This window comes from Cotesia typhae, unplaced genomic scaffold (assembly GCF_013202065.1).
Source record: "Cotesia typhae breed Kobodo isofemale line unplaced genomic scaffold, CoteBio_Ctyphae contig_5, whole genome shotgun sequence".
In the NCBI taxonomy this organism is placed as follows: Eukaryota; Metazoa; Arthropoda; class Insecta; order Hymenoptera; family Braconidae; genus Cotesia; species Cotesia typhae.
Window position 1 is genome coordinate 7,833,567 of NW_027423757.1, and position 18,602 is coordinate 7,852,168.

Here is an 18,602-nt window from a genome sequence, read left to right on the forward strand (position 1 = left end):
CCAGCTGACGCTTGCAAAGATTATTGCATAGACGAAGTTATAAAATTATTCGAAATCAGAGGATCAAAGCTTTCTCTCTCTCTCTCTCTCTCTCTCTCTCTTTTTGCGCTCCTTTCTCTTAATGCCACTACTGGCTACTAGAGAGCACATCAATCAGCAAAAACAGTCATAAGCAATAACAAAAGTAAATAAATCTTTACTCACCATTCATTATTCAGTATAACTATAACTATTATTTACAATTGTTATAAATTTTTTTTTAGATGCTGATCGTGAGAACAAATGGATCATGAAGAAGAATTTTTAAGCACATTTTTTACTCTAATTACTCAGTTGTGTTTTGAAAAAGCAAAAGAATCAGTGGTAATTTCTAACTTTTTTTATATTTTTCATTATTTTATTTGATTAATAAAAATCTTTTTAGATGTATAAAATTTTTTTAGATATTTACAGCAATTAAATTACTGTAAAAAAAATTAAATTAAAAAATTTCACATAAAAAAATTAATAAAAATGACAAGTGAAAATTTTTAGAAGTATTTTTTTATTGTAATTGATTTATTAAAAAAAATTTTCAAATTAACAGCTGACTGTTAACTTCAGTATTATAGTAATTCATAAAAATAAATTGTCCTTTAATGTAAATAATTTTTAGGAAAAAGAACGCGAATCATGTCGTTCAACACAAATGGGACCATGGGGTATGTTATTGATGCATTTACCTCAGATAGTTGTTGCAGAACGTTCTTACGCAGACTTAGGATTTTTACATACGAAAAACAAAGGATTCCTTCGCAAAGATGTAAGTGCTATTAATTATTATTTCTATGTTATTAGATACATTGGGGTGGTTGTCTCTTCGATAAAAACTAATTTATGACACCTGTTTATTTATTTATTTATTGTAAATAATAATAAATATTATTATTTACAGAATTCTTTAAAAACAATTTATGAAGTACTGAAAGGCGATTTAAAAAGAGTCGAGGAAATGACACGAGGTACTAATATAATCGGTGCTACAGTAGCTGACGTTTCTAGTCAACTCTGTCAATTTATAACTGCGAGAATTCAATTAATTGAATTGTACGTATTTTTTTTCCTTTATTATAGTTCTATAATTTAACTATTTGCAAAAAAATGTTGTAAAATAATTCTTATCTAATTTTAAAATTGTTTTTTATTAAAGTTATGAAAAAATGTATCATTCAAGTATCGGTAATAAGGCAATGAAATATAATGAATTATTACAAATTATTGAAGGAATTGTAGAAACACATTCACTATCGTGTTCTCATTTGGCATTGACTGCTATCAAAGCTGCTCTCACGTAAGTTTCATAACTATTTACTTGTAAGACAGTGTGATTATTCAAGTTATTTGTAGATTAGAATGTGAAATATTACTTCAACTAACAAGTGCGCAAGTTGAAATACAAAATTGGCGATTTTTATCATCATTAATGGCACTTTATGGCGCTCAAGCCCGAATGTCTGCATGGGAAAAGACTTTACAAAGTAAAGAAGTAATAAAATAATTTTTAAAGCTTCTTAAAAGTACATTTTTATTTAATTAACAAATTATATTAATTAAATTTTTTGTCAGTCTTGGAAACTTGGATTTGGAGCAACATTTCTTAAAGCCAATCAACAACCTGCATTGTATCAATGGCTTGTAAAATTGCGAAGTGCGACATTAGCTAAATGTTCTTTGTATTTTCACGCGACTTTGAGTCAACAAGCCAGTCCAGGAGAAATGAGAAATATAATGAGCAAACAAAATATCGATTACTATCATAAGTAAGTAAACTTTTTTTTTTTTTTTTTTTTTTTTTTTTTTTTTTTTTTTTGAGGATTTTGTTATTGTTAGATCAATTTTACTTTCAATTAAAGAATACAGAGCTTCCAAAGGAAATGGGATCTCTTAGCAGTTTTAATTATATTTGACGCAAGAGATGCTGAAAATTCCGGCTCAGGATATCGACATCCAAACAGAGAAACTGAATCAGTTGAAGAATTTCCTATTGTTGTTGGCTGTCCAAGTGTATGATTTATTTAATATCTTATATTTTAGATTATTTATACATAATTAAATTTAAAGTCCGAATTATCAAATTTATAGGTATTCTTACAAAAACCATCGGTACATTGGGATAATATTAAAAAAGGAATAAAAGAACACAGTGAGCTTGTCAATATGGATAAAATAATTTATATTAAAAGTGCGAAAAATGTACATACAAATTCATGTTCTTATGCAATGACAAACATCGATCCTAAAATGACATTAGTCGTTGCATATGAAAGTGGAAAACAAAAAGATAAAGACTCTCATATTGTCACTTTTATGACTGATTTGTCCACACAACTTCGGTGTAATAAAATTTATGAGAGTTTGAAATTATCTAAGTAACTTTGTTTTTTTATTATAATTATATATAAATATATAAATATATTAATTTTTGCATATTTGATGTTGTTTTATTTTCTACATGAATTTATGTTGACTAATAGTATAAATGTATTCTAAATATACAAGAAATAAATAATGAAAAAAATATCTATACATTATTTTCACGGGTATTCAAGTCTGAATCAACGGCTAAGTAAAAAAAAAAAAAATTCGAAAAATAATAATTAATTTTGATTAAGGATTTACAAAAGCTAAATTTCACCCCGTAGTCTTCAAATATATTACGTATCAAATACGGCACATAAATTACAAATAAAATGTCTACTCATGAACTTACGTTTTCTTGTATGACTTATCAAAAGAAAATAAATAAATAATAATTTTCGAAAAGATTGTATTTTTGCCTTGACTCTACTTCAATGCCACATATTCTCTAAGTCTTGATGTTCATCCCATAATTGCTCCATCTTCGCATCATCCAGTATTCTTCTGAAAATTACTTTACTAATTAATATATATGTACTATTATTAAAATATAATATCGCATCTTTAATATTATCACAATTCAAAAAAAAAAATTATTATTCAAAAATAGTTAATAGTTAGAGTTCAATCAATGAAGAAATAAACAGCCATTAAAAATTATTATACAAGCACTACTCATTCGTAAAAGCAAAAATGAACTGATTCGAGGATGAATTGTCCAGTTCATCGATAATAGTCTTTCCTGAAAATAAACATTTCAAAGCAATATTATAAATTTTTATACTAAATAATAATAAATCATCTATATTCTACTGATTAAGAAGCTACTCTAGATGTAAAAAAAATTCTTTTAAATAATTAATAGTACTAAAAAATTTTATTAAACCTAGGAAAGAAATCTAGTAATCCACTAAAGCAATTAGTTACATTACACTTAATGAAAAATTATTTTAAGTCTTCTAACTTACCGATAAAGAACTTCTTCCCTTTGTCGTTTCATTCTTAGATACAGACCTATTAACGTACTAATAGTTCCGACCACCGCTAAAGCTACTAAAACTGGTACAACTATGGCAAGTGAATTATTTGTAAATTAGTATAAAATTAAAATCTTTTTTAAGTTAAAAAAATACCTAGTAATAAATTAATCATTAAAAATACTTACGCATAGAGTGAGAATTATTTTGATCGTCATCAGTAAATAATTTTAGGCACTTTTTAAACGAATTCAGAGTACCATTTGTCTCTGGACACTGGATATTTAATATATTGCAGAAAAGAGGGTACAAATCGACATTGTGAAAAGGTTCTAATTTACAATGAGCATTAAACGCTGGTCCTTTAGCAAAAAACATTGGATGCATATTTTTATCTTCATTATCGTAACCGTGGATTCCAAATAACGACTTATCATCAACTAAAAAAAAATTTATTAGGGTTTAATAATAAAATTTTCATGACATCATAATCGATGAAATTTATAATGCTTACTTGTAATATTGAAAGTTTTTTGATAGTAATCAAATGAATCGCGTAGGAATTCAAAGGCATATCCACTTTTAGCAACAACAAATATTGGTGTCATACGTGTGTTATTACCGTAATGAAATCTCTCTGGTATTTCTTCTTTACGGTAAACGTAAAACGTTGATGTTTCATTAGCTGCCGATTTTAATTTATCATAAAGAATATCTTCTTTGCCTAAAAATAAGCAGTATTTACTTTGATAAGTGTCAATAAAAATCAATTGATCATAAAAAACCTTTTTTACACTACTAAAAAAAAAAGTTTCATTCTTGTTTACTCATTATTAATAATTAATAATGTACTCTCTAACTATTGAACACTTGATAAATAATAAAACTACCTGGATGTGGTATGATGAAGATAGTATTAGCAGTAGGCAAAAATTGACATTCCGATAAATCAATAATTTGTGAGATATTTATAATTCTAGATAAATTAACCTCCGTCATTCCGTGATCACTCAAATGAATAACATTTACACTAGTTAAATTATTGTCCTTGAGCTTGGTGTGTATATAGTAAGTAAAGTTATCTAATTTTTTTAACAATTCATTTATTACAGGATGATCAGTGCCATAGGCATGAGCATGATAATCTGGTTCTTCAATATATAAGATTCCTAAATTTATTGGTGTTTTCGGATGAAGAAACCATGATAATAATACATCAAACCTATCTTCCCAATTCTTAGATATGTTTAGCGGCTAAAAAAAAAAAAAAAAATTGTTGAATAAAATAACAATAAAAAAATCGATATAAATATTTTAATTTTACAAACCATATAAAATGTTTGGGTTCTACCATCAAAATCAAATTCACCACCGGGCCACATCATACTACCGCTATGTCGCAAATTATCATTTTTCTCGTTGATTGTCTGAAAAAAAATTCACCTTATGATCGATATATTGACTTATGTTCACAAGTCAACTAAAGAGCTCATTAAAGAAGTTATATAAAATAAGCAACTTTTAATGTTTAATGAAAATAAAGTCATCTATTATTTACCCAGATAGGAAGTATATTGTTATTGTAGTGAAAAACGTCTGCACTTTTTTCTAATACTGTTCCATTTTCATAAAACATACGATTTTCCAAAACACCATGGTTTTCAATATAAAAACCAGTTGCCATGGTGTGATGATTTGGAAGCGTTCTTGTAACAAATGCATTCATCATATAGTCAACATCTGTTCCTTCTTCCTTCAATTGCTTCATAAATGGAGTTAAATTACGATTAAAATAATCGAATCTAAAAAGTTACGTTTTATGGTAATTATTTATTATATTAATATTATTAATGTAGTATAATAACATACCTGAATGCATCGTAAGACACAATAAGTAATTTAGGAAAAGGTGAAACCATTAAAATATTTTTAAAGTTTAAAAATAAACAAACTACTATTACCAATAACTTCATGATGAAGTTATTCATTTTCACTTGAAATTTATAAGCTTTTTTACTAAATTTTTAAATGTTTTGATAATAATAGTGGTAATAATAATATAAATAGTACAAATTTAATTGTAGCATTCTGTAAACAAAAAAAAAAAAATTTTTTTAACATATCATTTCAACTAAGTTAATTTTTAATATAAACAAGTTTTATTTTCACATAAAAAAAATTTTAACATTTAATATAAAATAAAAATAAAAAATACTAAATAATTATTACCTTATTTACATGCCTACTTAATGGATTAATAATTGAGTTAAATAAATTAACATGAAATTTTAGCACCTGAACATACTCTAGCGACCTTAAATTTTATATTTACACTGATGATTAAAAGTATTCAGTGCAATTTAATAATACAATTTTTTAGTACATACTTGTCAGTGTGTTATGAAATTTATGACTAAAGGCTGGTTTATATAACCCGGAATAATGAGAGGGCTAATTTAAAAATAAACAATTTTATTGGCTAGACAAATAGAACTAGTAACATTACTTTTGTTTCAATTGACTGATTATCAACAAATAACAACTAAGCTTTTGAAAATAAACATTACGAGCAAATATGTAATTGGTTTAGAATGTTATTATTATGAATTGTAATTCAAAATCTAGGGATCTTATAATTTAAAACAATAAGAATTTCATGCCCTCTTTCACTACCAAGTAAACTAAATTATAATCAAACTACGATTTTACCATGTGCAAATTTCAAGTTCGACTTACGATATACAGAGCCAATACATGTTGTGAAATTAAATGTTATGTACACATTTAATAATAATAATAATAATGTATACGCATGTATTATTATCATTATTGTTGCAATAGTTGTTTTAAATTCATCCAGACTCCATTCTCAGTCATGAATTCGTTGCCAATTGATAAAGATTATGTAAAAGTTTAAATTAACATACTATTTAAAAAGAAATTAAAATTAAAAAAAAAATAAATATTTACATACATAGATATTAATAGGTAGATGTATGTAGACGCTGTAAAATTTTTGTCAATGCCGTGGGCAATCGATAAAAATGTTCTTGAATAATTCACTTATTAGACAAGGTGATCATATGATTCATAAAATTCAAATTAAATAATTGAATTAATTAATTTATTTTATTTTAAATATTTAGATGACACAACTGAGCTTTAGCAAGACAGGTAATGGGGAGCTGTTTCGGTCGTTGTTTTTCCAATGTCACCGACCCTTTTACCTTCAGGTTAAATATTTTATTCGCTTATAAAACTATTTATAGATTGTTTATTTATATATTTATTCCTTACAGATACTTCAGGCACACTGGCTCCCATACCCACGAGAAAGAACAAGTTGAGGTACAGTATATTTGTAAACAAGATATTTATTTATAAATTATTACTATTTTTACACGTAACCACTTGTACATTTTGTTATTATTAATTTAGTTGGATCCTTGTATGTCACAAAAATACGATCGAAATTCGTCAAAAAAGTGAGTCGATTAATAATGAAAGATAACTTTTTATCTTATTAATTTATTTATAAATTTTTTATCAATATTTATTGCTGCATTGATAGAATATTATCATTATTTTCGTTAAAACAATTAAAGGTAACTATTTATACTTAATTTTTCATAAATAACGAATTTTAATATTTTAACGCATTATTCTCTAGAAAAGACATGGAAGAGTACCAGTGTCTTTGGAACTTGTTGAAGATACTTGGAAGAAAAAATCAAATAAATATCAAAGACTTGAATCACGAAATAATGCGTCAACTGGGTAATTAATTGTTTATTAATAATTCAATTATCTTGCTTCCGATTGATAATTATTAATATAATTCATAGATCTGATTTAAATACATTGCAAACTCTTGATGCGCGAGTTTTACTAAAACATCCAGGATGTATCTCGTCAACTCCAGCATCTTCATTAGATCTTGAATGGGAACATGAAGGTAAAAAATGACTTTTTTTTTATTTAAACTTTAAAGAAATAATACTATACAACTGTTGTTTGATAATTTATATGACACTGAAGTTGACAGATATAAAAATGTTTTTAGATATTTATAGCAATTAAATTATTAAAAAAAAAAATTAAATTAAAAAGTTTCACATGTAAAAATTAATAAAAATTACAAGTGAAAATTTTTAGAAGTATTTTTTTATTGTAATTAATTTATTAAAAAAATTTTTTTAATTAACAGCTGACTGCTAAGTTCAGTATTATTAATTTATTATTATTTTTAAGTTATGCCATTACCTTTGGATGATCACGATAGACCAAAAAGTACAAATAATTCACCATCGAAATCGTCAAGTAATGTTAGTCAACCGTCCAGTTTAACTGCGTCTCCTTGGTCGAAAGTATCTACACCAAATAGTTTAGAATGGGATTCGGTTGGAGATAATGAGGCTTGTGTTGACATTGAAACAGAACAATTGTTAACAGAAATTGAAAGATTGACAAATAAAACACTGAAAGAAACTGGTGAATGGAGTGGTGCTAGATGATTAATAATTAGTAATTGTTATGAAATGGTTGGTTGTATTTTTATATTTTATCATAGTGTTGTATGGAATTATTTATTCTATTAATAAGTGCACATGAATATAAAATGTTGACATCACAATTATTTTTAATATAAATATGACTGATGATTCGATTGTATTATGAATTTATAAAATTTTTTATCAGTATACTGAATGTTGAATTTTGTGAAAAAAATTCTGCCGAATTTATAGAATGTCTATCATTATTTATTATTATTAATTAAATCTTTTTCAATTTAAAGACAGTGCTTATTTTGTTAAATGCACTTATAAATAATTTCAAAATTAAACAAAAAAAAATACGTCTTCATCAAATAACTTTACAATTAAACTATTTATTTTGAAATGCTTATTACAATATTAAATAAAATATTATTTTGATACTACAATATAATTGTATAAATTATTATATTAATACACAAGCTGTAATAAATGCATAATATTTTTGGTCAAAAAAATTAAAAAATATATGTATGCGTATGTATAAATATTTAAGGTTTGTAACTAGAAACAAATCATGTTGAAGGAATTGGAGCCATCGCTCAATAGAATAAAATTAATTTATCTCTGGGAATATATAAATAAAAAAAAAAAAAAAAAAATAAACAAATTTAAAGCTTAAATAGAAACTTAAATGTTGAATCAATTAACAGTCTACTGTATGTTTGCACCAATTTGTTTGTAAGATAATATTATATAATACATATAACATCAAATAAAATGAATTAATTATCAAAAATAATAGCTTTGTAAATCAAAAAGTCAATTAGAAGAATAACATAATTGGTAATTATAAAATTATATGTGATTCATTTGAATAGAATTAATTGTGAATTATATTTTTCATAAAATTAAAAAAAAAGTTTTTAACAATACTTTTAAATATAAATATTTCATTTTCTATTTTATAGAAATAATTTTTAGTGAATAAAATTATTTACGCGTTTGCCAAATTATAAACGAATAAAAACAAAAAGATGTTTTTCAACATGGTAACATTTTTACATTTTTTTATATTAGTTAGTTAAATTTTAGTATATTTTATGTTTAAAATTTTAAAAATGTTCGTCGGAAAACAAGGAAAACAATAGCTGATACCAAGAAAACAATTATGATAGTCCAAAAGAAATCATTAGACGATAAATTTGAAAATTGTTGATTGACAGAATTTGTTTGATGTGCAGGATTTCCTAAACGATTTGGGTCAATTAAACGTTGCCTTAGACTTTCTCTAATAGCTGTTCTTGTAGCATTAGATGATGATGATGGAGTCTCTTCATCCTTTTTATAAAAAAATTGTATGTTTGATAATTAATAAAATTTATTTACTGTAAATAAAATAAAAAATGTTAATTATTTATAATCTGAATAACACTTACTTTTAATGTATTTACAGAATTAAACATGGGTTTATCCTTAGTTTTGTTACATTTTGATGAATCTTCTTTGGATAATAAATCTACAATTTTTCCACAAATATTACATTCCCAGCTCTGCGATCTATTGAACAATTATTATAAAATTTTTATTATTTAATTAATTAAACACTCAATAAATATTCGTTGTTGCATTTAAATACATTTTTCTAATAAAAATTCTATAAAATTAAATAAAAATTATTTTGAACCAGCCTATATTTACTTGCAACAACAAACCATGTTTTTTAATATATTATATGTGATTATAATGACTTTTTAGCAAGTTTTTGTCTTTCTTCAGCGGTATAATCCAATGAACCAATAGTATCATTTCCTGGAGTTGGCATGAAAGCAATAAGAGCCAATAAAGCTGTTCTAATACTCCAAGACGGTTGCCAAGTTTCTGGATGATGTCCAGAAATACTTAGACATATTTTTCTCTGAACTTCAAATCTCCCATTTGGCTAAAAATTTATAGTGTTTTAACTCACCACTAAATTAAAATTTATCTTCACAATCAAAACTAATTAAAATAAATAGTTACAGTAAGTAAAATAATATTTGGTGGTTTCATAGGATATTCAGGTGGTAGAATAATTCTTCCATGATAAACTCCATCCTCAAAATCAGTCGATGGTGGTCCGCGTACAGTAAAGTGCCATTCAAATAAATTATCTTCTAAAGGCGAGGCGTGATATTCATCAGTAGCTTCATTAAGTTCTTGAGCTTCTCGCATCAACCTCTTGACAGCTAATAAATTAAAAAGAAGAAAAAAGACATATTTAGCAAACAAGAATTAAGTTATTATTTCATCATCATTTTTTATTTGTTTAAAAAAAAATTTAATTTAATCGAGCAATTACCTGGGCTTTTGGTGTTATATTTTCCTTCAAATGACATTTCTATTTAATTTATGAATGTGTTTTTATTGATACAATGTTTTATTTTTTTCTAATACAAACGACAAGACCTTGACACTATCATAGGCATAATATACTTTATATACATTAACTCTAAAAAATTGATCTGTCCATACAGTTAACAAATTAGTGATTTTATAAAACAATCCACGTAAAGCTGTTTAAAACTTTAATTATCACTAGATAATTATAAATACTATAAATTTAATATTATATTTGTAAAAATATAAACAAATAATTTAAAATATTGCTTGTACGTGTCCTGTCACGTAGATAACAAAATGAAAAACTAAAGTAAGTACATATGTATTGAAGTTTATTGCATATATCTACACAGTTCTTATCTCCAAGTGTAAGTATATGGACTACGGACGTATGTGTGTATATTTTTTTAATACAATTTGGTAAAATGAAGCTTATGATGATAAAGCTTCTGTCACAACTACTTAACAATATATTTCTGGATGTGTATTTTTATACTGAAAATATAATTTAATACGCCAATTATTTGGACAATTTATTTAATTTTAAACAAATTTCAGCCAACAAAAAAATTTTAAACTATGCACACGAAGAAAAAATTGAAAAATTTCTATTTTTAAAATAATCCTTTCTAATAACATGTCATTATCACATAATAACATGAAAATTATCAAATGCCAGCTATTTTAGTATCATGAAAGATTTCCGCTGTATCCACGAATAAAATAATTAAACGTCATCACATTTCACCCAATCACTGACTGAAACGCGCTACATTTTTTTCTGAAATTTTATTTCTTTTACTTTATTTATTAGCTGTGAAGGTACCTTGATGATTCTCATAGAAGGACTCGAAGCTTGTCGATGTTTGTATGTGTGCTGGAGAGTTGGAAGTGTATAAGGCATGACCGGCGTCGTCGTCGGTAAATCACAAGTGAAGTGAGTACAACACCGTTCCACTATATATAATTCGTTCGCTACTAAACAGTGAGTGAGGTAGCGTAATTAATGTAAGTACAACGCAACACATTATTTTGTATATATTTGTTGAAAATATTTGATAAAATTATTGAGTTAACAATCCATACTATTTATGAGATTTTTAAGTCAATAATTTAACACTTTCATGACACTATTATTAATATATTTATGTTTCATTGATAATTAGATCTAATAGGATGATCGAAGTACGGTACACCCGTAATCTATTCCTACGTGGAATTTGTATCATTTATCTTTTTGCATTTGTGAGCTTCTATGTTCAGATACCAGGTAAGCGGATTATTAAATAAAAATTTAATTATTATAGATTATTATATATTTTTTTTAAGTTTTATCTACTTTATATTTATGTTAATCAATGTCTCTTTACTTATTATTGGATACAAATTTAATAACTGGTTTTTTTTTATCTGTATTATGTCTTGGAATAGTTTTTAATTTGTTTTATTGGTGATAACTCATGAATTTTTATCGTAATTAAACTCAATACTTTTTATTATCTTCAATACGAATTGAGTATTTCGATAAAAATATTTAATATTTCATGAAATGTTTTACATAATTAAATATAAATTTTTATTAATGTAATAGGACTTTATGGAGACAATGGGATATTACCAGCAAGAACTCAGGTAGATCTCAAAGATAAATCGCCCTGTTTGGAGAAATTTAAGCAAAAACCAACATTAGTATGGATTGCTTCTTACATAGGATTAAATGTTGAATATACTCTTGATTTAATCGCTTTGAGTGGAGCTGTGCTATCATTCTTAGGGTAAATATCCCACTTGATTTCATTAATCTCTAATTTTCTTTCAATTATATAATAGCTGATAAATTTTATAATTTAAATATTTTCAGGTTTATTTCTCAAAGATTTTGCGTATGGCCAACATTTATGTCATTATGGGCTCTCTATTTTTCTCTTTATCAAGTTGGACAAACATTTATGCAATATCAATGGTAATTATTTTTAATTTTATTATTTTACGAATAAAATATTGAATTCTACGGTTTATCCTTATGTTTACATGTTTTTTAATGGTAATTGTAATGGATATTAGTTGCATAATCTTCAGTACATTTGTAATATGATAGATAAACCAAGAATTAATCTAAAATTAAACAAGTATCAGGTGTGACAATCAAGGACGTTTGAGATCAATGATATTGTAAACGATAAACACAAGATTGCTAGTTCATAGTTATATTTTAATTTTTATATTGTATCTGTTGTAGGGACACTCTGTTACTAGAAGCAGGTTTTTTGTCTGTACTCATTGCACCATTTTGGGTCCCGAAAAAGGCAAAAATTAGCACTCCCAGTGATACTGTTACATTTTGGTGTGTACGTTGGCTTCTATTCCGATTTATGTTCTCAAGTGGAGTAGCTAAATTAGCTTCAGGATGCCCTGTCTGGTGGAATCTTGATGGTATGTATGTAATATAATTATTTTGAAATAAATAACGATTACTTACATCAGTTATATGCATTGAAAGTGGTTCAATAAATTATAAATTATTTTCCTCGATAATATTTTAACTAATAAATTTAATTTCAGCTCTGTCTCATCATTTTGAAGTTCAATGCCTTCCTGGAGTATTATCGTGGTTTGTCCATCATCTACCATCATGGTATCTTCGTTTAACAACAGTCACCACTAATGTCTTCGAATTGGGTATTCCATTTTTGTACTTTTTCCCTAACAGAAAAGTTCATCTGGTAGCTTTTTACATCCAGGTACTTTTATTTACTTTCACGTTTTTAATACATTCGATTCTAATTAAAAAATTTTATTTTTTTGTAATTATTTTATGCTTTTATTATAGATTTGCCAATATCTCCATATAATGGCTACAGGAAATTGGAACTTCCGTGACTTGTTGGTGATTTGTTTGTCCATTGGATTATTGGATGACCAATTTTTCTACAAGAGAAAATCAAAGCAAGAATCTTCACGTTGGAAAAATTATCTCTCCACTTTTGTATGTTTTGTAGTTTATGCGGCTGTTGTATATGCAACAATCGTTTTATACAAAATACGACTACTCGACAACTGGACTATTCATGCTGAAATAGGTAATAATCTATTTATCAAAGATACTAAAAATTATAAAAAAATATGTATATATTAATTAAAAAAATTTATTTTAGGATTCACACAACAGCAGTTCACTTACTATCTCAATAAAGTGATTCTCGCTTCATTTATCATCGGTATAGTTTCATTAGGATTTACGGTTGCTGATTCAATTACCCATTCACTTTTAACAACCAAGGGATCAATGAACACAGTAATAACTTTTATCACTACTGTGTTCTATACTGTTGCTGTGTGTCTGATTTTTGGTACCAGTTTGGTTCCATTTTCAAGCTTGGATCCATCTCACAACATAACTATTCCACCGCAAATTAAACAAATGTATATGAAAGTTGAACCTTATCGTATTTCTAATAGCTATACTTTATTCCGGCGTATGACAGGAATTGATGGCCGTCCAGAAATAATAATTGAAGGAAGTAATGATATCGAAGGACCATGGAGAGAGTATGAATTCCTTTATAAACCGGGAAATGTTAACCATTCACTTCCATTTGTCGGTAAGTTTCTTAATAATTTTATAGTATTGAATAATTATAATAAAGTATATCGATTGATATTATTTTAATATTTTTTTCATTAAATAACAGCACCTCACTCACCTCGTTTGGATTGGCAAATGTGGTTTGCCGCACTTGGAACATATCATAATAACCCTTGGATTATGTCTCTTACCTATCGATTACTGACCAATCAAAAAGAAGTACTATCTTTATTAAATACTGTACAGAAACCGTTTGGTGATAAGCCTCCAAAATATATCCGTGGTAATCTCTATCATTATCATTTTGTACCGTGGAAGAATTCGTGAGTATTAAAATGAATAATTAATTTTTTTAAATAATTCCTCCGAGTATTAATTATTAATATAACATAATTTTATGTACAGATGGAACAGAGAAAGCTGGTGGACTAGAGAAAAAGTAGGAGAATACTTCCCAATATTCAGTCGCGACCATCCACCACTATTAGAATACCTTAAGAAATTAAATATTCTTCAAGATAAGGCGACTATTAAAATAACAAATAAAATGTTGAAGACAGTACTTGATTATATGAGGATGGTAACTGAAAAAATAGAACCCAGTTTACTTGTGTGGAGTATTTTCATCGCAGGGTGTGCAATAATTATGACGACTAAAACAACTCCTCAATCAAAGAAGAAATAAATTTCTTAAGTTGAATATTCAATTTAAGTAAGCAAAAGTGATGTTAAATGTATAATATATCTTTATATAACTGCATTTCTTAAATACTTATCGTTGAATCAGTGTGTAATCATAAATCAAGACTTTAATATAGATTAAATCTATCGTGAATCTCTGTCGACACTAGTAATATTTTTTATTAGTACATATAATTAAAAAATAATTTCTTTTTCGGCTCTTCCATTTAAAGTATATAATATAATCATAAATATTAGTAATTAATAACACATAATAATTATATTAATAGCTGTAGAATATTATACTAAGATATTTAATTCCATCCTTATTTTTATGTGTTAAAAATCATATTCATGATATAAGTCATTGTAGTAATCACAAGAATTTGTTATTATATGCGGCCTATTTTTTATTCAAAATATCCTATTATGTATTTAATATTCTCTTAGATATACATTGTATATCTTTAAATAAAACGTAAATCTTTTTTCATTTGTCTTTACTAAACTTGTGTTTGGTAATTTTTAATAACAATATATAAATACATTTTTTAATTATTATTTTGATAAATTGTTAGTACCTATTACATAAGATCATTTTTCATACATGACTTTTTGAAAATACTCTGTTAAAAACATTTATAATGTACAAAAACTAATAATACTTATACAAATGAATATTTATTTTTTCAAATAGCATTGTACTAATTAAATAAAATAAATAAATAAATTGTTTGAAAGTTATTAAAGTATTCATGTATTTAAAATGAAAATTATTATTATTACATAAATATTAACTAAAAAATTAAATAATACCAATTATACTATTTGGGTAACAAAAAAATAAAAAAATAACATTTATTTCTTATCCTACTTCTATATATTTTATTTTCTATTTAACCTGATCTAATTTTACCGACAAAACAAATCGTTTTGTTTGCTCTTGCCCATTTTCATTAATATCATATTTAATTTCACATTTAATTTCTTGTTGTGATAATGGGTCTTGTAAATTATCAGGTTCATTATCAAAATCACTACTTTGTTCATAATCCTCATTTAATTCGCTACTTAGATCATTTTCGTTATCCTCTTCATTCATTAATTTAATTCTTTTTTTATCCATCTGTATACCTTCTCCCTCCTTAAGAATAGTTCGATCCGGTAGTTTCTTATCCTTGAGAATTATTCGTGACATGAGGATAGGATATTTGAACAATCGTCGAAGACGAGTTTTAAATAAATGAAACGCTTGTTTACCCTCATCGGTAAGCTTAACAAGATCCGGAGTCGTTAAGTCATCAGTTCTATTTCTCATTATTGACTGTGATTCTCTGAAATTTAATAACGCTTGATAGCCAAGTAAAGTTGAATAATTCGGCGAAATAGATAGATCTTTTTTTAAAGAAGCGTGCCTCCAACTTTCAGGTTCATAATCTGGCACCGGTTTAAATTTCAATTTATCAGAAGGATTTAATTTTTTAGCCGATTTACTCGCTAGTTCCACCGATGGAACATAAGCTTGTTCAAATCGACCAGCAAATTGTAAGCGTGTACACTTAGAGGCCACCAATTGAGATATTTTATCAAATTGTTCTTTTTCTTCTTCATTTAATTTTTCCAACACATTGGAAGGCGTTTCCATATTCATATCCAATACAATTTGTAAATTTTGAACAGGTTCAGCATCTAAACGGCCATCAAATTTAGCTTTTTTACGTTGATTAATTCGTTTTGCTCCATTCTGAAACAAACCAAAGGGTGCAGGTGGAATGAAAGGCTCACTAAAATCATTCAAATCAAAATCACCAAACATTTTCTGTCTGTACTCCTCAATAACTTGTGGTTTTACTGATGACTTGAGATTAATATACTCTTTATAAGAAGATAACAATTGTTTATTTTTCTCACTTAAATCATAACCATCTAAATTATCTGGAATCTCAATTTTAACGTTAAGCGTTTCAAATATTTGGTCCAATTTTTTAGTCCGAAGTTCTAGTTGATCCGGAGTGTGATATACAGCTTTACGTCCAGGCTTGCTTTCTGTTGCTTGTATACCTTGAAAATATCTCATCAATTGTGCGTCGATGCTAGAATCAGTACCCATGTTATCATTTCTACTATCAGGATCATCTACTTCATCATCATCCTCATAATCAACCTCATCAATCGGACGTTTCCGAGGTATATTTGCCAATCTAACACCTTTAGACATATGACGTGTTACAATAGTATACCGATGACGTAAATAAGTACGATCTTTTTTCATAATGCTGGCAATCATACTCCACTGTGATCCAAATTCTTCATAAAGTTGGATTAATTTTCGATCTTCAGCCACAGACCATGAATTATAAGAACTATTTGTTTTTAGCATCAATAATTTAAATCTACCACTCAATTGAACACTAGACCTATATGGCATTATGTCTGAGGAAATTCTAGGAAAATTTTGTCCATACTTGGCAACACTATCTAATAATAAATCATCTTCCTCAGAAGTAAACCTTCCTTTTTTTAACGATGGATCCAAATTGTACTTCCAACGTGCATAAATTTGGGTTTTCGTCCTATCATTAAAATACGTACTTACACGTCCCCAAGGTATAAAATCACCAAATCGTAATTTTTCTACGCATTCGGATAAGATTCTGTTTTCATGCAATGACCAAGCCCGATCATTATAAACCGAATTCTCTAATGTCCTGTGAAACGCTATGAAACAAACATACCCTGTTCTACCAGTATTTAATTCTTTTGCAATGGTATCCCAATCCTGTAGTTTGTGTTCACGAGCTTTGGCTTTAAGTAATTCTTCTTCATCAGTTTTCCACTGGCTGTCATTAATATCTGGATGAAGCAATATGTTCCACATAACGCGACATTCATTAGGAGTGTGACGACACTTCATATCAATCGTTGATATTTTCATCCAGTCAAATTCACGCGCTCCCAAAGGTCCTACCATCGTACGCAGATCCTTGGGAGGCTGTAACTCCGAACTAGTTGTATCATTTTTGCTGCTGTCTCGAATCATTTTATCAAATGTGTCACTAGCTGCTTGCTTACGTATCGCAATTCTTAAATAATTTCGATCTTTGTACGTCCACCTGATTGGCCTCCGTAAATGTGATATTAAAAGCTCGTTATTTTTCTCTTTCATCTTGGTATCTTCGTTTTTCGGAGCTGGAAACTGTTTTTCATCTTTGAAATACGGCATACCAGCTTTATTATATGGCACTCTCCAGTTAGCTCTGCCTCCTTTTGCCAATAAATGAATTTGGTAATCAACTTCTTGGCGTTTCTTTGCATTTTCTTCGATTTTGGCTTGAATAGCTTGCTCAGCTTGCCTGCAAAGCAGCATAAGATTTTCAACGGATTTTAATGATTCAACGGCTAGCTTATGAGCATCATCGTCCGGAGATTCATCGTCAGAATCAAACGTGGAATATGGATTGTGTGAAACTGAAGGCTTACGATCAAATCTTTTATCATCATCATCATTATCATAATGATGATCATCATCATAATCATCAAAGTCATCTTGAGACAAAACCTCTTGTATAGCCTTGATATCCTCGAGAGTATCCTCGTTGTCAGACATTATTTATGTTTATCCACGTTTACTCAAAAAAATCTGTTATAATCAAGAAAAAAAAATATTTTAATATCAGAATGCCAATGATAAGATAGAGAATGTCATTAAATTTTTAATTCAACTTTTAAAAACTATTATTACAGTACTTTTTTATAAAATATTAAATAAATTACTAACCACAACCTGAATTTCTCCCGGCATGTATCCTATACAAGAGAAATCTTTTGATTGAAAACCTATAAATTAATAAGTATTAGAATATTTTATATATTTATATTATAATAAAATTATTTATTCAATTACCAATTTCTATTAAATAATTCTAAAAATCAATGACATTTTATTATTTAATGTTCAACAACAAAAAAAAAAAAACACTAACAAACACATGAACTGTTTAACCTGTACTTGAGTAAACAATAATTACTGTCAATAGTTAAGGTTAGTTTTCAAAAATAGTCGCTAATTCAAAATAGAGCCGTTTT

The 18,602-nt window shown here is 27.0% G+C and overlaps 6 protein-coding genes across 7 annotated transcripts; 3 read left to right on the top strand and 3 right to left on the bottom strand.

Annotated features, from left to right (window-relative positions):
- Positions 1-136: 136 nt before the first annotated feature.
- On the top strand, positions 137-2,468 carry LOC141531255 (KICSTOR subunit 2). The gene is made up of 9 exons (XM_074248944.1): positions 137-184; positions 264-363; positions 656-802; positions 935-1,086; positions 1,190-1,330; positions 1,387-1,525; positions 1,606-1,799; positions 1,893-2,043; positions 2,122-2,468. Exons 2-9 carry the CDS (start codon positions 283-285, stop codon positions 2,410-2,412), a joined length of 1,296 nt encoding a protein of 431 aa, XP_074105045.1. The 5' UTR covers positions 137-184; positions 264-282; the 3' UTR covers positions 2,413-2,468.
- A 321-nt stretch (positions 2,469-2,789) lies between these two features.
- Positions 2,790-5,741, bottom strand: LOC141531254 (ectonucleotide pyrophosphatase/phosphodiesterase family member 5). 2 transcript variants are annotated; one of them, XM_074248942.1, is made up of 9 exons: positions 5,604-5,741; positions 5,244-5,462; positions 4,933-5,176; positions 4,703-4,801; positions 4,265-4,628; positions 3,889-4,098; positions 3,563-3,814; positions 3,366-3,465; positions 2,790-2,901 (listed from the first exon to the last, which is right to left on the bottom strand). In XM_074248942.1, exons 2-9 carry the CDS (start codon positions 5,360-5,362, stop codon positions 2,829-2,831), a joined length of 1,461 nt encoding a protein of 486 aa, XP_074105043.1. In that variant the 5' UTR covers positions 5,363-5,462; positions 5,604-5,741; the 3' UTR covers positions 2,790-2,828. The 2 variants fall into 2 exon arrangements, with proteins under 2 accessions (XP_074105043.1, XP_074105044.1); XM_074248943.1 differs by having other exon boundaries at positions 2,790-3,139.
- Positions 5,742-6,054: 313 nt separating this feature from the next.
- On the top strand, positions 6,055-8,537 carry LOC141531266 (uncharacterized). The gene is made up of 8 exons (XM_074248963.1): positions 6,055-6,449; positions 6,521-6,607; positions 6,674-6,722; positions 6,813-6,859; positions 6,946-6,979; positions 7,045-7,151; positions 7,220-7,329; positions 7,626-8,537. Exons 2-8 carry the CDS (start codon positions 6,552-6,554, stop codon positions 7,886-7,888), a joined length of 666 nt encoding a protein of 221 aa, XP_074105064.1. The 5' UTR covers positions 6,055-6,449; positions 6,521-6,551; the 3' UTR covers positions 7,889-8,537.
- Positions 8,538-8,675: 138 nt separating this feature from the next.
- LOC141531263 (ubiquitin-conjugating enzyme E2 J1) lies at positions 8,676-10,967 on the bottom strand. The gene is made up of 5 exons (XM_074248959.1): positions 10,209-10,967; positions 9,890-10,095; positions 9,619-9,809; positions 9,307-9,427; positions 8,676-9,208 (listed from the first exon to the last, which is right to left on the bottom strand). Exons 1-5 carry the CDS (start codon positions 10,243-10,245, stop codon positions 8,975-8,977), a joined length of 789 nt encoding a protein of 262 aa, XP_074105060.1. The 5' UTR covers positions 10,246-10,967; the 3' UTR covers positions 8,676-8,974.
- A 155-nt stretch (positions 10,968-11,122) lies between these two features.
- Positions 11,123-14,834, top strand: LOC141531247 (lipase maturation factor 2). Its single transcript, XM_074248920.1, has 10 exons — positions 11,123-11,257; positions 11,416-11,519; positions 11,841-12,024; positions 12,111-12,212; positions 12,489-12,682; positions 12,812-12,990; positions 13,080-13,329; positions 13,405-13,851; positions 13,942-14,158; positions 14,241-14,834. The coding sequence occupies exons 2-10, from the start codon at positions 11,426-11,428 to the stop codon at positions 14,518-14,520; spliced, it is 1,947 nt and encodes a 648-aa protein (XP_074105021.1). The 5' UTR covers positions 11,123-11,257; positions 11,416-11,425; the 3' UTR covers positions 14,521-14,834.
- A 412-nt stretch (positions 14,835-15,246) lies between these two features.
- Pbp95 (proximal sequence element A Pbp95) lies at positions 15,247-18,509 on the bottom strand. Its single transcript, XM_074248915.1, has 3 exons — positions 18,421-18,509; positions 18,295-18,353; positions 15,247-18,156 (listed from the first exon to the last, which is right to left on the bottom strand). The coding sequence occupies exon 3, from the start codon at positions 18,121-18,123 to the stop codon at positions 15,409-15,411; it is 2,715 nt and encodes a 904-aa protein (XP_074105016.1). The 5' UTR covers positions 18,124-18,156; positions 18,295-18,353; positions 18,421-18,509; the 3' UTR covers positions 15,247-15,408.
- Between the last annotated feature and the right edge of the window lie 93 nt (positions 18,510-18,602).

Excerpts from the sequence above, each read along its gene's own strand:
- LOC141531255 (XM_074248944.1), top strand. The coding sequence starts at position 283 with ATGGATCATGAAGAAGAATTTTTAAGCACATTTTTTACTCTAATTACT. Across the intron at positions 364-655 it reads AAAAAGCAAAAGAATCAGTG|GAAAAAGAACGCGAATCATG; the intron begins GTAATTTCTAAC and ends AATAATTTTTAG. Across the intron at positions 803-934 it reads AAGGATTCCTTCGCAAAGAT|AATTCTTTAAAAACAATTTA; the intron begins GTAAGTGCTATT and ends TATTATTTACAG.
- LOC141531247 (XM_074248920.1), top strand. The coding sequence starts at position 11,426 with ATGATCGAAGTACGGTACACCCGTAATCTATTCCTACGTGGAATTTGT. Across the intron at positions 12,025-12,110 it reads GCTGTGCTATCATTCTTAGG|GTTTATTTCTCAAAGATTTT; the intron begins GTAAATATCCCA and ends AAATATTTTCAG. Across the intron at positions 13,330-13,404 it reads GACTATTCATGCTGAAATAG|GATTCACACAACAGCAGTTC; the intron begins GTAATAATCTAT and ends AATTTATTTTAG.
- LOC141531266 (XM_074248963.1), top strand. The coding sequence starts at position 6,552 with ATGGGGAGCTGTTTCGGTCGTTGTTTTTCCAATGTCACCGACCCTTTT. Across the intron at positions 6,723-6,812 it reads ACGAGAAAGAACAAGTTGAG|TTGGATCCTTGTATGTCACA; the intron begins GTACAGTATATT and ends TTATTAATTTAG. Across the intron at positions 7,330-7,625 it reads TCTTGAATGGGAACATGAAG|TTATGCCATTACCTTTGGAT; the intron begins GTAAAAAATGAC and ends ATTATTTTTAAG.
- Pbp95 (XM_074248915.1), bottom strand. The coding sequence starts at position 18,123 with ATGTCTGACAACGAGGATACTCTCGAGGATATCAAGGCTATACAAGAG.
- LOC141531263 (XM_074248959.1), bottom strand. The coding sequence starts at position 10,245 with ATGTCATTTGAAGGAAAATATAACACCAAAAGCCCAG. Across the intron at positions 9,428-9,618 it reads AGACAAAAACTTGCTAAAAA|ATCGCAGAGCTGGGAATGTA; the intron begins GTCATTATAATC and ends ATTGTTCAATAG. Across the intron at positions 9,209-9,306 it reads ATTCTGTAAATACATTAAAA|GATGAAGAGACTCCATCATC; the intron begins GTAAGTGTTATT and ends TTTTATAAAAAG.
- LOC141531254 (XM_074248942.1), bottom strand. The coding sequence starts at position 5,362 with ATGAATAACTTCATCATGAAGTTATTGGTAATAGTAGTTTGTTTATTT. Across the intron at positions 5,177-5,243 it reads GTGTCTTACGATGCATTCAG|ATTCGATTATTTTAATCGTA; the intron begins GTATGTTATTAT and ends GTAACTTTTTAG. Across the intron at positions 4,099-4,264 it reads CTTCATCATACCACATCCAG|GCAAAGAAGATATTCTTTAT; the intron begins GTAGTTTTATTA and ends GCTTATTTTTAG.